Source organism: Callospermophilus lateralis, chromosome 8 (genome assembly GCF_048772815.1).
Source record: "Callospermophilus lateralis isolate mCalLat2 chromosome 8, mCalLat2.hap1, whole genome shotgun sequence".
In the NCBI taxonomy this organism is placed as follows: Eukaryota; Metazoa; Chordata; class Mammalia; order Rodentia; family Sciuridae; genus Callospermophilus; species Callospermophilus lateralis.
In genome coordinates this window covers 19,985,227-20,008,332 of record NC_135312.1, presented here as the reverse complement: position 1 = coordinate 20,008,332, position 23,106 = coordinate 19,985,227, and the positions used below count along the sequence as shown (strand labels likewise).

Sequence of the window (23,106 nt, the reverse complement as noted above, 5' to 3'; positions counted from 1 at the left end):
TTCCCAGCTGAATCCACTTTAGCAGGTGTGTGACTCCCTCCCTATCCAGATACAAGCAGCCAGTAAACTTCATTGACCTCTCAGGGGTCGTGTCTGTAGGGAAGCAGAGGGGATCCCCGACCCCCAGCCTCCCATATCACCAGCGGTGACTCCCAAGGTCTTAGCCGCCAGTTTACCACAGCACTGGGGCTTAAATGGGACACGCGGTGGGGCTGCAAGTGTAACTAGATCTCTGGGGAACCGCCTCTGGGGAACAGGACCTGGCTGGCTGGCTGACAGGAGGAAGGGGGTTAAGGGCTGGAGAAGTGAAACGGCTCTGGACTGACAAGTCTGAGAGACCCCCAGGAGACGCCCTACAGAGATAGCTCTCGGCAGGTAGAGAGCAGACGCTCCGCTTGGAGGGCACAGCTCCGCCTACAGGAAGAGAAGAAAGTGGATCTCTAAGACTTCAATATTTTTTTTTATTTTTTTTTTTTTGTTATTTTTTTGTTGTTGTTCTTCTCTCTCTATTCCTTTCTCCCCTTTTCCTTCTCTCTTTCTTTCCCATTTCAAGTTTTATTGTTCTTTTCATTCTCCTGTAATCTATCTATCTCCCTCTCCTTCTTTCTTTTTAAGAGCACCTTCATTCCCCTACCCCCCAACTTCATCCCAAGCACTATGTCTTCCATTACGTGTAATTGTCTAAATGCAAATAGGTGAATGTCTCGAGGCTGTCTATAATACTCCTAAATACCTAGCTACTACCAATACCCTGATCCAATTGCCTGGTAGTATCCACCTTCAGTGGACACAATCTTCTAAAGTAGCCAAGACATACTAACCCTCGTACCATCACAGCACCTAACCTAAACATATAGTCCTAAGAACAAACAACAAATCACTATATGCATACAGAACCTGGAAGCCTTTTATGAATTGAATGAATCAGCTTTAAAGTACAACAAAGCCCAACATTTCTAGGCATAATCTCACACCACAAAGGAGAGACAACAGAGATATACAAAGCCAAAACAAATGTATAGGAGAAAGCAGTTACAAAGCAGTCAAACAGAGCTGGAAAGTAACGTGAACAACATGAAAAAACAAGGGAAAAAAGGATTACAAACAATGCAGGACAACTTAAATATACAGGAGGAACTAGAAGAATCAGAAACATGGACAGGGAAAGAAATCAAGGCATACCTAACTCAGATGGAACGGAATATTAGAGAAGACATGAGACAGCAAGTCCAACCAATGAAAGTATATTTTGAAAACGAACTAAACAAACAAATTCAATCTGCAAAGAATGAGCTTTACCAGGAGATAGAGATTTCAAAAAAAAAAAAAACAAAAAACCAGTAATCCTAGAAATGCAAGAAACCATAAACCAGATTAAAAGCGCTAACGAGAATATTACAAATAGACTAGATCAAGTAGAAGTCAGAACATCACATAATGAAGACAAAGTTTATCAACTTGAAAAGAATATAGTCAACACAGAAAAGATGCTTAAATCTCACGAGCAATCTATCCAAGAGATATGGGATCTCATAAAAAAAACAAATTTGAGAGTCATTGGAATAGAAGAAGGCTCAGAGGTTCAGATCAAAGGAATGGATAACTTATAAAATGAAATAATCCTAGAAAACTTCCCAGAGATGAAAGATAGAATGGATTGCCAAATCCTGGAAGCCTACAGGACCACAAACATCTAAAACCATAATAGACCAACTCCAAGACATATAATTATGAAGATAGCTAACATACAGAACAAGGAGAGAATATTAAAAGCTACGAGAGAAAGGAGGCAGATAACATTCAGGGGTAAACCAATTAGGTGAACGACTGATTTTTCATCACAGACTTTGAAAGCGAGAAGATCCTGGAACAACGTATTTCAAACACTGAAAAATAATGGATTCCAACCAAGAATCCTGTATCCAGCAAAACTAAACTTCAGATTTGATAATGAATTTAAAATATTTCATGATAAACAAAAGCTAAAAGAATTTGCAGTCAGAAAACCAGCACTGCAAAGCATTTTGAGCAAAATACTACAAGAAGAGGAATTGAAAAATAGCGCCCAAAACTAACAGTGGGAGGTATCTCAGTAAAGGGGGAGAAAAATAATCAAAGAGGGAAAACTAGCCAAACTAAAATAAATAAATTAATAAACATGACTGGAAGTACAAACCATATTTCAATTGTAACCTTAAATGTTAATGGCTTAAATTCACCAATCAAGAGACATAGGCTAGTAACCTGGATTAAAAAAAAAATTCAACAATATGCTGTCTTCAGGAGACTCATATGATAGGAAAAGACATACACAGGCTGAAGGTGAAAGGTTGGGAAAAATCATACCACTCACATGGCCCTCAGAAGCAAGCAGGAGTGGCCATACTCATATCAAATAAAATCAACTTCAAACCTAAGTTAATCAAAAGGGATAAAGAAGGACACTATATTCTGTTAAAAGGAACCATCCACCATCAAGACACAACAATTATCAATTTGTATGCACCAAACAATGGTTCATAAAACAAACTCTCCTTAAGTTCAAGAGTCAAATAGACCACAACACAATAATTTTGGGGGACTTCAACATACCGCTCTCGCGATTGGACAAATCCTCTGACAAAAGCTGAACAAAGAAACTATAAAACTCAATAACGCAATCAATGACCTAGACTTAACCGACATATATAGAATATATCAACCATCATCAAGTGGATACACATTCTTCTCAGCAGCACATGGATCCTACTCAAAGATAGACCATATATTATGCCATAGGACGACTCTCAGTAAATATAAAGGTGTGGAGATAATACCATGCACCATATCTGACCATAATGGAATGAAACTGGAAATCAATGATAAAAGAAGGAAGGAAAAATCCTGCATAACCTGGAAAATGAACAATATGTTACTGAATGATCAATGGGTTACAGAAGATATAAAGGAGGAAATCAAAAAATTCTTAGAGATAAACGACAATACAGACACAACATACCAGAATCTATGGGACACAATGAAAGCAGTTTTAAGAGGGAAATTCATTTCCTGGAGTTCATTCCTCAAAAAAAGAAAAAACCAACAAATAAATGAACTCACACTATATCTTAAAACCCTAGAAAAGGAAGAGCAAAACAACAGCAAATGTAGTAGAAGACAAGAAATAATTAAAATCAGAGCGGAAATCAACAAAATTGAAACAAAAAAAAAAACCATTGAAAAAATTGATGAAACTAAAAGTTGGTTCCTTGAAGAAATAAATAAGGTCGACAGACCCTTAGCCATGGTAATGAAGAGAAGAAGAGAGAGAACTCAAATTACTAATATACGGGATGAAAAAGGCAATATCACAATAGACACTACAGAAATACAGAAGATAATTAGAAAGTATTTTGAAACCCTATATTCCAATAAAATAGAAGATAGTGAAGATATCGATAAATTTCTTAAGTCATATGATCTGCCCAGATTGAGTCAGGAAGACACACACAATTTAAACAGACCAATAACAAAGGAAGAAATAGAAGAGGCCATCAAAAGACTACCAACCAAGAAAAGCCCTGGACCAGATGGGTATACAGCAGAGTTTTACAAAACCTTCAAAGAAGAATTAATACCAATACTTTTCAAGCTATTTCAAGAAATAGAAAAAGAAGAAGCTCTTCCAAATTCATCTATGAGGCCAACATCACCCTGATCCCGAAACCAGACAAAGACACTTCAAAGAAAGAAAACTACAGACCAATATCTCTAATGAACTTAGATGCAAAAATTCTCAATAAAATCCTGGCGAATCGAATACAAAAGCATATCAAAAAAATTGTGCACCATGATCAAGTAGGATTCATCCCTGGGATGCAAGTCTGGTTCAATATACAGAAATCAATAAATGTTATTCACCACATCAATAGACTTAAAGATAAGAACCATATGATCATCTCAATAGATGCAGAAAAAGCATTTGACAAAGTACAGCATCCCTTTATGTTCAAAACACTAGAAAAACTAGGGATAACAGGAACTTACCTCAACATTGTAAAAGCTATATATGCTAAGCCTCAGGCTAGCATCATTCTAAATGGAGAAAAACTTAAGGCATTCCTGGAACTAGACAGGGATGCCCTCTCTCACCACTTCTATTCAATTTAGTTCGTGAAATACTAGCCAGAGCAATTAGACAGGCAAAAGAAATTAAAGGCATAAAAATAGGAAAAGAAGAACTTAAATTATCGCTATTTGCAGATGACATGATAATATATTTAACAGACCCAAAAGGGTCTACAAAGAAACTGTTAGAGTTAATAAATGAATTCAGCAAAGTGGCAGGATATAAAATCAACACGCATAAATCAAAGGCATTCCTATATATCAGCAACAAAACTTCTGAAATGGAAATGAGGAAAACCACTCCATTCACAATATCCTCAAAGAAAATAAGATACTTGGGAATCAACCTAACAAAAGAGGTGAAAGATTTATATAATGAAAACTACAGAACCCTAAAGAGAGAGATAGAAGAAGATCTTAGAAGATGGAAAAACGTACCCTGTTCATGGTTAGGCAGAACTAACATCATCAAAATGGCGATATTACCCAAAGTTCTCTACAGGTTTAATGCAATGCCAATCAAAATCCCAATGGCATTTCTTGTAGAAATAGATAAAGCAATCATGAAATTCATATGGAAAAACAAAAGACCCAGAATAGCAAAAGCAATTCTAAGCAGGAAGTGTGAATCTGGAGGTATAGCGATACCAGAGTTCAAACTGTACTACAGAGCAATAGTAACAAAAACAGCGTGGTACTGGTACCAAAACAGGCAGATGGATCAATGGTACAGAATAGAGGACACAGAAACCAATCCACAAAATTACAACTATCTTATATTTGATAAAGGGGCTAAAAACATGCAATGGAGGAAGGATAGCATCTTCAACAAATGGTGCTGGGAAAATTGGAAATCCATATGCAACAAAATGAAACTGAATCCCTTTCTCTCGCCATGCACAAAAGTTAACTCAAAATGGATCAAAGAGTTTGATATCAAATCAGAGACCCTACACCTGATAGAAGAAAAAGTTGGCTCCGATCGACATATTGTGGGGTCGGGCTCCAAATTCCTTAATAGGATGCCCATAGCACAAGAGTTAATAACAAGAATAAACAAATGGGACTTACTTAAACTAAAAAGTTTTTTCTCAGCAAGAGAAACAATAAGAGAAGTAAATAGGGAGCCTACATCCTGGGAACAAATCTTTACTTCTCACACTTCAGATAGAGCCCTAATTTCCAGAATATACAAAGAACTCAAAAAATTAAACAATAAGATAACAAATAACCCAATCAACAAATGGGCCAAGGACCTGAACAGACACTTCTCAGAGGAGGACATACAATCAATCAATAAGTACATGAAAAAATGCTCACCATCTCTAGCAGTCAGAGAAATGCAAATCAAAACCACCCTAAGATACCATCTCACTCCAGTAAGATTGGCAGCCATTAGGAAGTCAAACAACAATAAGTGCTGGCAAGGATGTGGGGAAAAGGGTACACTTGCACATTGCTGGTGGGACTGCAAATTGGTGCAGCCAATATGGAAAGCAGTATGGAGATTCCTGGGAAAGCTGGGAATGGAACCACCATTTGACCCAGCTATCGCCCTCCTGGGACTATTCCCTGAGGACCTTAAAATAGCGTACTATAGGGATACTGCCACATCAATGATCATAGCAGCACAATTCACAATAGCTAGACTGTGGAACCAACCTAGATGCCCTTCAATAGATGAATGGATAAAAAAAAAAATGTGGCATTTATACACAATGGAGTATTATGCAGCACTAAAAAATTACAAAATCATGGAATTTACAGGTAAATGGATGGCACTGAAGAAGATAATGCTAAGTGAAGTTAGCCAATCCCCCCCCAAAAAACGTCGAATGTTTTCTCTGATATAAGGAGTCTGACTCATAGTGGGATAGGGATGGGGAGCATGGGAGAAATAGATGAATTATAAATAGGGAAGAGAGATGGGAGGGAAAAAGAGGGGCCATGGGGTTAGAAATGATGGTGGAATGTGATAGACAACATTATCCAAAGTACATGCATAAAGACCCGAATTGGGTGTCAATATACTTTATATACAGAGATATGAAAAATTATGGTATATATGTATAATAAAAATTGTAATGCATTCCATTGTCATTTTAAAAAATCAATTAAAAAAATAATAAATAATTTTTAAAAACCTCTTTAAATAAAAAAAAAAAAAGAGAGAGAATAAAATCATGGCAGATAAATGGATGGAGTTAGAGAAGATAATGCTAAGTGAAGTTAGCCAAACCCCCAAAAACAAACGTGGAATGTTTTCTTTGATATAAGGAGGCTGATTCATAGTGGGATAGGGAGAGGGAACATGGGAGTAATACACAAATTCTAGACAGGGTAGAGGGGTGGGAGGGGAAGGGAGGGGGCATGGAGTTAGAAATGGTGGTAGAATATGATGATCATTATTATCCAAAGTACATGTATGAAGACACGGATTGGTGTGAATATACTTTGTGTACAACCAGAGATATGAAAAATTATGCTCTATATGAGTATTAAGAATTGTAATGCATTCTGTCATATATAATAAAAATAATAAAATTTTTTAAATTAAAAAAAATTTTAGTTATAGATGGACACAATTTTTAAATTTTGTTTACTTATTTTTATGTGGTGCTGCAGATGGAACCCAGTGTCTCACACGTGTTAAGCAAGGGCTCTACCATTGAGCTACAACTCTAGCCCTGTTTGCTCTGTTTTAAGAACCCTGCTGTTCCTGTCACACTTTAAATTTTATCTGCCTTTCCAAATGTGTTTTAGTGGGTGAGCTTAAGAGATTTTTTGCTCCCTCTTTCTCTGATGATTCTCCTCACTTCAGGTTTGGAGCTAGGGAACTCTGCATTTACCTTCTACTCTGGTAACCAATCTTTAGGTCTCTCCAGTTCTCATACTTTGTAATGTTCAGCCTTAGAGCATTTATTTTGTCACCCACCTCTCAATTCTACTTTTCTTTCAGTGCCCATTTTCTGTGTTGTGAGGAGATCAGGACTCACTGCCTAGCTCCTTCCTGCCACTTTTTCAACCCATGTCCTCATACAAATTTTTGTTTTATATGTCACGCTCCTATTCCCAAAACTTCGTTCATCATTTAATTTTAGTTTTGTTATGTTAATGAAATTCTTTTTTAAATTCATGACTAATATTGGCTCTTATCTGAGAATATTAAGTTTCTTTAAACTTTTCTATCAGGAATTCCCTCTAAAATCTGGAAGAAGACAGGGATGCCCACTCTCACCACTTCTATTCAGTATAGTTCTCGAAATACTGGCCAGAGCAATTATACAGATGAAAGAAATTAAAGGCATAAAGACAGGAAAAGAAGAACTTAAATTATCACTATTTGCAGATGACATGATCCTATACCTAGCAGACCCAAAAGGTTCTACAAAGAAACTACTAGAGCTAATAAATGAATTCAGCAAAGTGGCAGGATATAAAATCAACACACGTAAATCAAAGGCATTCCTGTATATCAGCAACAAAACTTCTGAAATGGAAATGAGGAAAACCACCCCATTCACAATATCCTCAAAAAAAATAAAATACTTGGGAATCAACCTAACAAAAGAGGTGAAAGATTTATACAGTGAAAACTACAGAACCCTAAAGAGAGAAACAGAAGAAGATCTTAGAAGATGGGAAAATATACCCTGTTCATGGATAGGCAGAACTAACATCATCAAATGGCGACATTACCAAAAGTTCTCCATAGGTTTAATACAATGCCAATCAAAATCCTAAAGGCATTCTTGTAGAAATAGATAAAGCAATCATGAAATTCATCTGGAAAAATAAAAAACCCAGAATAGCAAAAGCAATTCTAAGCAGGAAGAGTGAAACAGGCGGTATAGCGATACCAGACTTCAAACTATACCACAGAGCAATAGTAACAAAAACAGCATGGTACTGGTACCAAAACAGGCGGTGGACCAATGGTATAGAATAGAGGACACAGAAACCAATCCACAAAATTACAACTATCTTATATTTGACAAAGGTGCTAAAAGCATGCAATGGAGAAAGGATAGCATCTTCAACAAATGGTGCTGGGAAAACTGGAAATCCATATGGAACAAAATGAATCTGAATCCCTTTCTCTCGCCATGCACAAAAGTTAACTCAAAATGGATCAAGGAGCTTGATATCAAATCAGAGACTCTGTGTCTAATAGAAGAAAAAGTTGCTCTAATCTACATATTGTGGGGTCAGGCTCCAAATTCCTTAATAGGACACCCATAGCACAAGAGTTAAAAACAAGAATCAACAAATGGGACTTACTCAAACTAAAAAGTTTTTTCTTAGCAAGAGAAACAATAAGAGAGGTAAATAGGGAGCCTACATCCTGGGAACAAATTTTACTCCTCACACTTCAGATAGAGCCCTAATATCCAAAGTATACAAAGAACTCAAAAAATTAAACAATAAGAAAACCAATATCCCAATCAACAAATGGGCCAAGGACTTGAACAGACACTTCTCTGAGGAGGACATACAATCAATCAACAAGTACACGAAAAAATGCTCACCATCTCTAGCAGCCAGAGAAATGCAAATTAAAACCACCCTAAGATACTATCTCACTCCAGTAAGAATGGCAGCTATTATGAAGTCAAACAATAACAAGTGCTGGCGAGGATGTGGGGAAAAGGGTACACTTGTACATTGCTGGTGGGACTGCAAATTGGTGCGGCCAATTTGGAAAGCAGTATGAAGATTCCTCGGAAAGCTGGGAATGGAACCACCATTTGACCCAGCTATTCCCCTTCTCGGACTATTCCCCAAAGACCTTAAAAGAGCACATCAATGTTCAGAGCAGCACAATTCACAATAGCTAGACTGTGGAACCAACCTAGATGCCCTTCAATAGATGAATGGATAAAAAAAATGTGGCATTTATACACAATGGAGTATTACTCAGCACTAAAAAATGACAAAATCATGGCATTTGCAGGGAAATGGATGGTATTAGAGCAGATTATGCTAAGTGAAGCTGGCCAATCCCTAAAAAACAAATGCCAAATGTCTTATTTGATATAAGGAGGGCAACTAAGAACAGAGCAGGGAGGAAGAGATGAGAAGAAGATTACCATTAAACAGGGATGAGAGGTGGGAGGGAACGGGAGAAGGGAAATTGCATGGAAATGGAAGGAGACCCTCATTGTTATACAAAATTACATATAAGAGGAAGTGAGGGGAAAGGGAAAAAAAACGAGAGAGAGAAATGAGTTAGGATAGATGGGGTAGAGAGAGGGGAGGGGAAGGGAGAGGAGGGGAGGAGGGATGGGAAGGGGATAGAAAGGGCAGCAGAATACAACAGACACTAATATGGCAGTATGTAAAAACGTGGATGTGTAACCGATGTGATTCTGCAATCTATATATGGGGTAAAAATGGGAGTTCATAATCCACTTGAATCAAGTGTATGAAATATGATATGTCAAGAGCTTTGTAATGTTTTGAACAACTAATAATAAAAAAAAAGTTTTCTATCAGGAAGAAATGTCCTTATCAAGATGACCTTCACTTTACCTTCTCCCAGCACTATTTCCCTAAAAATGTGCTGGGTTACCAAAAAATGCTCAGAGCAATGCCAGTTATAGTACTAAGTTTTGCGGGGAGGGCTATGGCTGTGGTTTAGGGATAGAGCACTTGACTAACATGCTCCAGGCTCTTGTTTCAATTCTCAGCACTATAAAAAATAAAATCTAAAAAAAAAAAATAATTTACTGGAAAACCAGGCCCTAGCTGCCCTATGTGGTGCCCTTTGAGAAGTCCTGGAAGCTATGCCCATGTGCATCATGAGAAATGGTTTTTATTGTGTATAAGACTTCCTTATGTTGTGCCTATATGCTTTTGTCACTTCCAATTGTGTATATTTCTTTGTGGGGGCTGGGAAATAGCTCCTGGATGGCTTAAGGACTCTCAGTGATGTATTTGATCATGGTGTGCTGGTATGCTAATAGGATACGTTTCCTGTCCTATATCATTCCACAAATTTAAGTGAATCAAGTTATGGCCAATTACATCCTGTGTGAACATAAACCCAAACCTGAAATACCTATTAATAATCATTTCGTAAATTGGTTTTTCTTGGTTTTCCAGTTTTGTTTTGGGAGTTTCTTTCTTGGATTTAGTTTTGGTCTCTGTCTTTCAAATTAGAAGAGTTCAAATGTCTAGGGATCCAAGGTTGTTCATTCATATTTAGAAATAAGGCAATAAAAAACTGCCTAGAAGCTCAGTCTTCAAGGATTAGACATACAGTGAGCTGGGCTTCACCATGAGGATACTGTATAGCCAGCCAGTCTGTTTTTTGTAAGGGTTCTTTACATATGTTAGTCTTTTCTCTGGTATTCTAGAGACGGTGAAGGATGGGAAAGGCACAGTAGTGGTAATAGGGATAAGTGTATTATTCTCACTATTTGGCAGAATATTTTTTAATCCCTCTGTTTTCCATGCCTGATACTTGCCCTGTCTATGTCTACGGTTTCTGAGTTTATAGCCTTTCTGATTCTGTGTCTGGTGAATATACTTCTGATCTCCTGTGGGGAAAGAGTTACCTAACTATGCACAGGGGTTGGAATCTTGGAGTCTATATCTTCTTGACCCAGACTTCCACATACTTCTCTATTTTCAGTCCTCTGGATCACCATGGCCTCTGTGACACATAATGTCTGATTCCTGAGCCCTTCCAAGTTCTATGGAGAAAATCATTTTCCTTCTTGTATAAGTCAGTGTTTAGTTATGAAACCAGTAATGAAATGTGAAGAAGGAAAAACAGAATTAGTAAATGCAGAAACTATGATGTCTCAGTTGAATGAGAGTAAACAAAGAAGGAATTAAGAACTCAGCAGTCCTCAAAGCCAAGATTTAGACATTTATGAAGAGGAAGTGGCTGCCACAGAAACGGAGGGTGGTGCCCAAAAGGGGCAGAACAACAACAACACAAAAATATAGTCTCAGGAGCTGGGCTGCTGAGCCCTGCTGAAAGAATATTACTGGGCCTCATGCATGCGTATCGGCTGGTTTCTGCACACAGGAACCACAAAGGGAGGCTCTTTCCTCATATTACACCCCAACAGTGTCTTTCTAGAACTTTCTATTGACAAAGGCTAACATTAGGCCAGCTGATAAGGGGAAAGTGCTTACAGGGTCCAGTTCTAGAAATAATAAAGCAGAGCACAAAATGGTGGATTTGTAGTTAAAAGATTGAATTGATTACGGACACCTCTCAACCACATTTTTCATCTTCTAGAGGTATTCAGGTTTGGCCTTTCCCCTAATATGAGCTCTCCTTTAAAACACTAAAGCACAGAGTTCTAAGGTGTTTCCTATTTAACCACAGATAGTATTTACATTCAGTACTCCTTATTGGTTTGGGGCTGATTAATGAAGAAGGAGTGAAAATACATTAACTCTACCATCTCCCTATATTTCTTTCTTTTTTTTTTTTTTTTCTTTTTTTTGGTGGTGCAGGGGAGTACCAGGGATTGAACTCAGGGGCACTGGGCCACTGAGCCACATTCCCAGTTCTATTTTGTATTTTATTTAGAGAAAGGGTCTCACTGAGTTGCTTAGCACCTGTCTGTTGCTGGGGCTGGCTTTAAACTCCTGATCCTCTTGCCTCAGCTGGGATTACAGGTATGAGCCACTGCGCCCAGCACTATATTTCATTTTAAAGCTAATACGTCTCTCTGAAATGTGATGGTCTCCAGAGCAATGGCAGTCTCTAATTCATCCTATTTCCCTGTTTCCTTCAGTACCTCACCATGTTACAAGCTCCATGAAGTTGGTTAAATTAAATAAAATGTAATTGCTTAAAAATAATTTTATAAAACTCACTATTTGTTTCAATCATTTTTATAGCCATAAAACAGAAACCTGAATCTCCATAAACTATCTTATAAATCTATGCTGTTTATTAAAATAAGAAATAAGCAAAAGCACTTATAGATCAATGTAAACTCACTTTGAGTTCTACAAGAAAAGCAACCCACTTTGTCTATGTACATATTTGCAATAAAAAAGAAATGTTACTTTTATTAATTTGTTTAATGAGTACATTACTCTATTACCTTAGACACATGCTGCAATATAATATTTTTCTAATGGCTGTCTTCTAAAGTGCATTAGCTTATTTTAAAATGCCTATACTTACCAATTCAGGAATATCTTTTACTTTCAGAGGAACTTGGATTAAACCCAAATGAGTCCTGAAACTAAGAGAATCACCATTTTCATAATTTGGGTTGCGAAGATTAATTAATACCTTTAAAAACAAATCCAACAAAATTGGTTAATTGTCAAGCAGTGATATTCTTGATACATCAGTAAAAAATTAAAAACTGTTTGGAGTTATACATATATTTTAATCACATTTTAAAATTGTATTGAAATATTAAAATACAATACCATAAATATGCTTTTAAAATGGTTTTAATATTCTAATTAATGATCTACTTTATAAAATTAAAAAGTTAAGAATTTAGTTAGAAATAAAATCTTTTGATGGTGAAGAAAATAAAAATTGATTATAACATGGAAGTAGTTACCAGAAAAATTTTTAGAATGAACTCCAAGACTTTTAAAAACAGAAATTGATAAGATTTTGAGGAAGATGGCAGAATAACATTGCAGGGTATCTCCTCTAACCAAATCCAACAAAACAAAAACAAAAGGAGAAATTTCAAAAGCACAGCTAAGAAAAAAGACCGTTACAGCTTTCAAAAGTTTGCAGATAAAAATCATCTTAGATATTTGTATATCCTTTAAAATATAGTAATCTTACTTCTATGAGTATGGAATATGAATATGAAATTTCATGCAGTGCATTACATATGAAATTTGGACAATGAAAGACTATTAATAAAGCACTATTATAACAGAAGAACATGAGACAATTTAAATATCTTATCAGAGGAGATTACTTAAGTAAATTAGGGTTAATTCATATAATAAAATATAGCCTAATAGGCTTCCATTTATATAATGGCTATGAAAAATGTTTATAACATTATTAGTTCTCAAAATTAAAATTAAAAGTTCTGGGGATGCAACTCAGTGGTAAAGTACCCCTGAGTTCAATTCCAGTGCCAAAAAAATAAAAAAATAAAAAAAAAGTGTAGTAACAATACGGTTACTGCTATGTAAGGATATGTAGATAAATTTATTATTTGGTAACTTTAAAAATTTTTTTTAGTTTTTGATAGACTTTTATTTTATTCATTCATTTATATGCAGTGCTGAGAATCAAACCCAGTGCTCTACCACTGAGCCACAACCCCAGTCCCATCTTTGGTAATGTTTTGTTATTTTTCTAACAACATATATTTTTTCTGGACAGAATAATAATAACCTAAAAATATTTTTAATTGAGACTGTTGAGAAAAAGAAACCACAAAGAGTCCATCCAGATTATAATGACAGAACACCATGATATCTGAAGAAGGCAACAGGAGTTGGTAACCAATGGCTGATAAAATGGAATGAATTATGAGGCCAAATGACTTTTCTAAAATTATAAATATTACATCACAATTGGAAATATCAATGGTGTTTGTTTTAACAAATAATATTTGTTTTAACAAACAATGCTGAATGTACATTAATATAGAACAGCATAACTTTAGCCTAATTACATAAATAAAAAATTATACTGCATGACAATTCCCAAGCAGAAAACAGCAAGTGGAGAAGAAACTGAATATATGGATAACAAAAAGAGAAAATATTAGAAATGCAGATATAATTAAGAAAATATTATTGAATTAAAGAAAAATATCTCAGTATGACTAATAAAAGAACAAATTTAGCAATAGTCCTCAAGGAAACAAGATGTTATAAGCTATTACAAAGTTATCTTTGTAAAAATTACACGAAATTCCAGTCCTTAAGTAACCATGTGCTAAGCACTATTCTTCCTATTGGTGACAGAGCAGTTAAGGATAGAATTAATTGATAGCTGGTTTGTGGTAGCTTTGTTCTTACCTCCAGGGATACCTGTAAATCTCATAATGTGACCCGTTAGTCAAGATGAGAAGAAATATACTAACTAATCGTCTGTAATGGGCTAATTAATGTCCATACCTCCCCTGGAAATATTCAATATTTGCTTGCTTATGTTATATTTTTTAAAAAAAATTTGGCACCTGATTTAACCAATGGGGGTATAAAAGACCCTCTTGAAAAACTTGTCCCTGATTTAACAGACCAAGATAGCCCTCATGATCTTGATACTTTATAACCAAAGAACAAAGCATATGTTATGCAACTAACAAAGGACACATGGAACGCTGCCCGAAATGTTTCTTTGTGTTTACTCTTGCTGCAAAAAAGTCTAATGGGGTGACCCTATGAATTTCTGTGCTTGTTATCAATTCCTTGACACTGTGTAATTGTTGCAGCAATGAACAAAACAGAAAGAAAACCTCCATCCAACCTTCCATTGTTATGGTAAAAAGCAGCCAATAAGCAAAATAAAAAAAGAATGGGTTACAAAACGATAACTGCTGTTTAGAAAAAAGTTGGAAAGACATAAAGAAATCCGACCAGGGAGTTAGGGGGTGCTTTGCTGAGGTGATATTTAAGCAAAGATATGAGGAATGAAGGAACAAGCAGTGGGGTATTTGGAAGGAAGTTGAGGGAAAGCAATGAGGCTAATGTGACTGGAATAGAACAAATCAGGAGGAAAAGTAACAGGAAATAAACTCAGAGATATGATGGAGCATCAGATTAAAGAGGGTGTTTTGGGCCACTGTCATAACTTTGGATTTTATGTAGAATAAGATGGTAAGCCAATGAATAACAGAAGAGTGACCAGTTCTGAACTGCATTTAAATTTCATTTGAAAGTTGTGCTAAGAACAGATTCTAGGTGGACAAGTAGTGGCCAGTTAGGTCACTACTACATAGTCCAAATGAAACATGATAGCCTGGAGGTGGCAGTGGTAGTGATGTTAAGAACTGGATATCATTTTAAAGGTAAAACTGACAGTATTACACGCAAGATCCAAGAGAAAGAGTAGAATTAAATTTGGGTGAATTAAAACAACGAGTTTGCCCACTGAGTTTCACTTGGATGTTTGCTATACCTCTCAAACTTAATTACACTCATCTTCACTAATGGACATGTCCCTCCTCCTATATTCTCCATCCCAAGCGAATACCTCTGCCCAACTACCCAATCTAGACAATGAGAAGCATTATCATTTCTTTTTATCATAGTCCCATATCTACTCAGTTCCCAGATCTTCCTTAAAATCTTCTTCAAATCTGTTAAATTCTTTCCATTTCCAATGCTGTTTTTTCAGTTTGACCCCTCATACTTTCCTTCCCTGTACTCCTAAAAGAGGGAAGGAATAAAAAAGGAAAAGATGTACTGAATACCGGTATGTACAGGCTGCAGGCTACATGATTTATAATCACTATTTGTTAAGTAAAATTTCCTACTTAATTTATCTGCCTCTAATCTTTCCATATTCCAATATAATTTCAAGGAGCAATCCAAACACAACTCTGATGCCATTCCACTCTTTCAGTGGCTCTAGGGTATTTTACAGGGTGATTTCTCTGCCTGGAGATATTTTTACATTATCATTTCTCTCACATTATTCCTTCATCTGTATATGTATAATTATCCAACTGAACCTACCTCAAGAAAATCCTTAGGTGCATATACAGGTCGGAAAAGGCTTAAATCTAGAATAAGACAGATTAAAACAAAATTTCAGTTAATATGTGAAATCTTAGTAGTTATTTATAACTTTCCTGTGTTTCTGTGCAAACAGATTAATTCAAATGCTTGCTGAGTACTGATTATTTGTCATACATTGTGTTAAATATTAGGGTAAAAAAAATGAATACAATCTCTCTCCTTCCAGCCTAAATGGCATATTATAGAAAAAATTAAGTCTCATGGATAAATTAAAATAAATTATTTAGAAGTGAGTTAACAAAACATTGTCATTGTAATATAAAGGTTCTATATGGGAATTCTCCAAGTACTTGGAATATAAACAATGCATTATTAGTGAATTCCTCTAGTTATATTGAGCTGTTTCCCCTTTTCAATTCTAATTGTGCACCGCTTCCTCTATTAAGACACTTATTTCTTACCCTATTGCCTTGACTTTTTTTTTTTTTAAACTAGTAGAGAGAGCACAGGAGAATGAATATGTATTTGTCTGTCTGTACAATTATAGGTATTCATTTATCATAATAAATGAAGTACAGTTGTTTCACAATTTTTACCTTGATTTGATCTCATAAAAATAGAAGGGAAACTGATAAAGGAGAGGAAAGGGACGGAGAGAAAGGGATGGGGAAGTATTGGAGAATGACATCTAACAAATTATGCTATATCTAAGTACAAAAATACCATAAGAATAGAGTTTTCATATATAATTATAATTCACTAAAATAATAATAAAAATAAAAGGAAAATCAGTAGAGCAAGCAGATGAGGGTAAGGGAGAAGAGAGAGAAAGGGAAGGTACAGGGGAATGAGACTGATCAAATTATATGCTTACATAAATATGACATAATGAATTCTATTATTATGTATAATTATAATGCACCAACAAAAATGGTAAACATTTTTTACCTTAATTAAAAGATAAGAGTCTTGGGAATCTGTAAATTTTGTTTACTCTTTTGTAAAAATGTTTTAAAATGTTACTTTTAAAGAGGATAACCAATTTAAATAGCCTCCAAATAATGGAAAACACAGATCAAAGTTAGGAATTCTTAAATTGCAAAGTAGGAGTATAAGCAAACAAAACAGATGACAGAAAAATCAGTGGGGAGGAAAAGTTGTTATCCTTCAAGAGTATTACTTATTGTGTTACTCTGGAATCATAGTGAGGAAGACAATTCTTTTCCCATTATTCCATTTTAAAGAAAATTCTTCATGTACCTGGTTCATCAGTTCCCATTTCATTCCATTTATTGAGAAGTTCTTTTTGTTCTCCAACTGGTCTCTAAAAAAGGTAAATTTCACATTGGTTATATTTTTGAAACTTAGCAATTCAGTTTAAAAACAAGAATCAATAACTTATTTAAAAATTCAATAATCTACCATAACAGAAGGAAAAATAATCTTATTAAATATGGTGAAACTTTTTGGAATTACACTTAAATTAATTATTTAACTATTACATTATATCTAGTCTCAAGGTGCTAATGAGTCCAAGAAAAGAAGATAAATGATCTGTACTGGCCAGTAAATTTCACAAATAAAAACTGCTCCTCAGCCACGTACTACATCTCTTACCCCATCCAGCAATCTCAGAAATGCATCGCAAGGGGGACTGGCCAAGAGAGTGTGACTGTGAGTCAGTAGCATCATCTTCCTATATGAAAGACAGTATATTATACAATACTACATATTTAGACAGTTTTCATATAAATTTATTCTTTTTTTACACCACCGTTCTGGTGCCTTCAGTGGCTTGTCTTGGGATATTATCAAAAGAATATCCACTATATCTGTCAACCACAGGGATAAATAGTAGGTAGGGTGAATAAAATGAAGGGAAACATTTTCTCTTATTTGTGGACAGCTATGTAGAATCTAGAATGTGCCACATGATCTTTCTCTTCTTTCCCATCTCTAACCCACCAAAGCCCAGAGTGACAGATTAATATTGAGTAGTTCTGCAAAGAGATGACAAATTTTTCTTTTCATTTCCTGTATTACTACTACATTACCTATTACAAGATCATCGTATGCCTAAACTCCATTTCCAATTCAAGATTATGACTATTGTGCTGAATTAGCCAAAATGTAAGGAGATAAAAGGTAATTAAAATCTTTTAAGTATGTTCATAATTTTTATAGCTAAATGTCTAAATAATCTATACTATAAATTACACATTTCTACTTATTCTCAAAAAAGGTTTGTTAGAATAATCATTAAGCATTCATAATAGAAATCTATATAGAATATACCCACATGATTGGCATTTACAGATTTTTATTTTAAAACAAGCTAATATACTAGTTAAAAAGGAATAATGTGCCTAATAGTTATAAAATTTCATTATTCTTTTTGTAATTAATTCACAATAAAATACTTAGGTATAAAAATGTTAAAAAGTACCTTTCGTGCCAATGGGATACTCAGTTCAGTGCACATACTATTTAAACTCTTCAAAATTCTTTTTTCCCAACTTCCCTAAAATATAAGGAACAATTCATTATTATTTTTCATTAATAACACTGGAACTAATCAAAAATATTAAAGTTATTATGAATTACACAGAAATGGTAAAGCTGGTTGAGATTGTTAACCTTATTCATAAGTTCACTCAACAAATACTGATTACTGCTTACTATGTGTCAGGTATCCTTAGTACTGTCAATTAAGCAGTGCTACAACTTGAATATTAAATGTCTCCCAAAGTATTAAAGACTTGGTTCCCAGGGTGGCACAATTGGGAAGTGGTAGAGCTTGTGAGAGGTAGGGCCAAGTGTATGTCCTTAGGTAACTGAGTCATGGCTTTGTTGGGAGTTGTGGAACCTCTACTTTTGCTTCCTGTATATGAGGTGAGCAGTTTCATTCTGCCATATGCTCCCTGCAACATGTTCTTCAGCAACCCTCCCAGAGACCTAAAAGCACTGAATCTACTCAATCATGGACTGAAACCTCTAAAACCATGTATCAAAATAAACCTTTTGTCTTTATAAGTTAGTCATCTGAGTTACTTTTTTATAGTAATGGGAAGCTAACACAGCAGTGCTTAACAGAAAGTCTCTGTCCTCAAAGAACTGACATTCTAGTTGGGAATAGAAATGTGGATAAATTTTAAAATGCCAATAAATCGTATGATGATAAACATCATTAGGGAAAATGCAGATAATAAAAGAGTAAATTAAGTTTAATTATTTTGTAAATGTATGATACTTACGAATCCCAATAACAACCTACTAAAATAAAAATGTATAGCTATTACACTGTAATTTTTCTAAACATGACATTTCACCCCTAAATATGTTAGAGTTCATATTCTTAGAATAAAGACCTTCTTCTACAAACCACAATACTGTTATTACTCCTAAAATATTAACAATATTTCATAATATTAATTATGAATTATTTCATAATTTCATTCAAAATTTTCCAGTTGTTCCAAACACACAGTTTTTTTTTAAATCCAGGATCCCCTAACCCTAACACTAAAATTATAAAGTACATTTTTAAGTGACTTATCACAGTTCTACTAAGTGGATCTCCCACTGTACTAAGAATTTTGATTTACCACTTTACATTTAACATTAGATATTATACACAGTGAAAACAGTTAAAAGAAAAAATATACTGGAAACAAATTAGACATCAGAAGAAAGTTCTAAATGGGAAACGAGAGGAGAAAATGGCTATATAATTTACTTGTGCTTACATATATTATTTTATTAAATATATAAAATGTGTTTCTTTACCCTCATTTTACAAATGAGGAAACGTAAAAAGAAACACATGAGAACAGAATGAGAAAGACTTAAGAACTGAAGAAATGCTGATCAAATCTTTATCATTTTTTGTTTGATCCACAAAAGAAACAGGAACTAAGACAAAATTCACAACAAAAGAAAGAACAGAACTAAAAATTAGGGAAGACAAGAGGAAAAGAAGATTCAATTTAGAAATCCTGGGCTTTTTATAGCTAGAATGAGAGTAAATAATATATAACATCTGACTTTTCAAATAATGAAAAGTCATTGATTTGACAAATATTTACTGGACACTAATTAAATACATGCCACTAAAGATTGATAAAACAGCATTTGTTTCACTAAGAAATACATTGCTTTTATGGTGGAGGTGGGAGGAGGTAAGACTGATACACAAATAACAAGAGATGAGTTATAAAAAGTTCCTAAGAAGTATATCAGTCTATATGCCATAAACCACAGAAAGAACATAAAAGAATGAGCAAAGAAACAAGAAGCTAGATATAACAAAACTTCTCATTGTCAGTGGAACTCATACCACTGAAAATCCTTTTTTAAATAATAAAAAAAGAGATCCCAGTGGTTGATCAGTCTTCTCCATTTCCTGTCCCATATCTATAAGATAATGAAAAGGTGGTCAAGACTTTTACAAGGTACTCCTTGCAAGAATCTCAGTTAGAAGGTCAGAAAAGTCATTTTCATCAAAGTCTGGAGTTATCAGTGGAGTCATTTCCATAGACATCATAAACAGGAATAGGATTTCCTGACAATAAGGGGAAATCCAAGATGCAGAAGCAAGTGACTGCTTTCAAGCTAGATCATACTTTAGGTTCCCTCAAGAACTCAAATTGTTATTAAGTGGATTCATTCATGTCTTCTTCACTCGTGGACTCACTCATTAACATAACGAACACCTACAAAGCACAAAACTAGGACCAGTGAGTAAAAGTTATAAAGAACATATGACCATTTAATATGAGAACAAAGCATTCAAACAAGTAGAAAGTTTTAACCACAATAAGACTTAACTCAATGAAATCAGGTGTTCCCCAGTCCCAGAAATCATCAAGTGAAAGAAGATCAGAGATGAAACCTGCCAGAGTTTGGACTGGATAGATTCCTTACTATGGTCATGAACATAAATTTCAATGTTTCTGATTGTTTCCTTTATATAATATTTTAGAAGTGAAATTTAAACTGTATGAATATTTTATAGTAGGGTACATTTTCTATTTTTTGTTTAATTAATTATTAATTAAACCATAATTTACCGAAATATCCATTGAGCACCTCCCATGATCCATGCACTGAGCCAGAGACACAGGGGTGAAAATAGAGACCACAGAATTTATGTGACAATATAAACAACTGAAATATTGTGGTGTGAAAGTACTGGGCAGAAGATGGAAGACACAGGAAAACCTGAGTATCTGAGATTTGGGAGTTAGAGAACCTTCCTAAAGAAACTGTCCTCTCACCTGATAATCTAAATGATGTAAGTTATCCAGAAATATATATGGGATTGAGGGGAGGCAGTTTCAGGTAGAAGCAATGGTATAAGCAAAAGTTCTGCTGGAGCAAACGAAGGAGATTACACACTATTTGAGAGAAGAGAATGACGAGATGAATGGAAGGAATGGATGAACAGTGTGAGAAGACAAGAAATGACACTGAAATAGTAAAGAGGCACAAGACCGTTTATTGCCTTGTAAGCTATAGTAAAGTTGAAAAACTCTATCTTGAAAGTCTTGAAAATTTTAAGAAAAGGGGTGACAATACTGAAGGCAGAAAGAAGGGAATAAGAACTAAAGTAATATAAAAATAACAAGATTCTCATTTTTGCTAATATTACTGAATTGATAATAACTTGCATCACAGAGTTGTCATGAATATTAAAGAAGTGGATACTTTTAAAGCACCAAAATGGTACGTGGCAAATAATTAGAGCTCTATATGCTGACTAGTATTCGTTCACAAGAAAATTCATGCACTTGTAAACATCATACTTAAGTTTCTTCAAATACTACTTTCTTTGAAGCATCCCCAATGTATTTTACATGGAAATAGGGTTTTAAGATCACACAACTTTGAATAACACTGAAATAAATAAAAATAAACAGCATTCTTCATAGCAGAACTCTGAGCTTGCTTTAACATGCCAAATTAATTGTAAGCATCAAAATAAAGTAGTACTGAATTAAAATCTCAAGTATAAAATAAATATCCATGAGTCTAGACTGCAGGTGTATCTCAATGGTAGAGCACTTGCCTAACATGAACAAGGCCCTGGGTTCTATTCCCAGCTCCATAAAAATAAATAAATAAATAAAGCAAGCCACAACTCTATACTGATATAAATAAATGATTAAACAAATAAATGAGGGAAAAGAGACAACTTACACAAAGGAATTCCAAATAATTTATGTAGATACTCTTTCCTCAAGGAGGTGGAACAAAATGTCCCACTTCTTAGGTGTGGGCTATACATAGTGATTTCCATCCAGAGCATAGTGTGGAAAGAGGAGGGGGGAAAATTAATATTATAGTAGAGAAAACTCACAAACACTACCTCAGTCAGGTGATCGAAGTCAACATTGGGGTTTTTTTTGTTTTTGTTTTTGTTTTTTTTATTACAAAGAGCAAAGAACAACCTGTTAAGAAACCACCCATACCCTGTCCTTTCCAGTTCTGCTACAAGACTTCCTGGGCACCTCCTTTTTATCACATAGCACTTTCTACCTTGTATTTCAGCTACTTGTGTATAAGTCTTATTTCAATTATAAAACATGTAGTTACCTAAATGCAGAATTTGTATCTAATTTATATCTAAATCTCTACAAGACAGTGTCTTCTACTCAGTAGGAATTCAGTAAATATTTTTAAAATTAAATATTGTAATAATGGATAGAAGAAACAGCAAACTCATTTACTGATAATCCAAAACAAACTCACTAAACTCCTTTAAACTGTTAATTCTTTGAAAAGAAATAAAACAAAAGTCAGAAAGATGTAGCAGAAATTACTAAAGAATGCAACTGTAAAACGAGAGCTATAAAATGATAAGAGAATATAAAAGTTCGAGAGCGAGATTACACAGTAAATCAAAAAGGGATGCCATCTGAGCTGGTCCTCACAAAATAGATGAATTTTCATAATGCAAGTAAGCAGAAAGGGCTTTCCAGGACAGGAAAACAAAATACTCAAAGTGTTAATGATGCAAAAGGGAAAGAGAAAGAATCATTTGGATAGATACACAGGACAGTTATAAGATAGCAGAGATTGACAATGTGGAAAGGGAAGATGGGGACAGACAGTAAAAATTCTTAAGTGCTCGGCTTTGGAGAAGGAATTTCATTTGTTAAGCAATTTGGATTCACTGAAGACATATTAAAAGGCAGTGAGATATGTTATAAGGGTTCATCTTCTTGTAATTCAAGGTAATAGTATTAAGAGTATCTAAGGAGATGACAAGAGAAGATAGATTGAAAGTTGAAAAGTACAAGAATAACAAAGATTAAAGCACAATGTCTGAAAAAAGTAAGCACTCAA

General features: G+C 34.7%; 1 protein-coding gene across 2 annotated transcripts in view; it reads right to left on the bottom strand.

The window, feature by feature from the left end:
* Tbc1d19 (TBC1 domain family member 19) overlaps nucleotides 1-23,106 on the bottom strand; it is a 139,955-nt gene that overhangs the window by 75,069 nt on the left and 41,780 nt on the right. The window contains exons 1-5 of one of the 2 annotated variants that reach the window (XM_076864837.1): nucleotides 18,206-18,270; nucleotides 17,377-17,455; nucleotides 17,020-17,083; nucleotides 15,757-15,803; nucleotides 12,266-12,376 (exon numbers count right to left, since the gene is read on the bottom strand). In XM_076864837.1, coding sequence (XP_076720952.1) covers nucleotides 12,266-12,376; nucleotides 15,757-15,803; nucleotides 17,020-17,083; nucleotides 17,377-17,451 — 297 coding nt within the window. In that variant the 5' untranslated portion in view covers nucleotides 17,452-17,455; nucleotides 18,206-18,270. Of the gene's footprint in view, nucleotides 1-12,265; nucleotides 12,377-15,756; nucleotides 15,804-17,019; nucleotides 17,084-17,376; nucleotides 17,456-18,205; nucleotides 18,281-23,106 lie in introns of those variants that run through there. The other variant, XM_076864836.1, reaches the window with a different exon arrangement.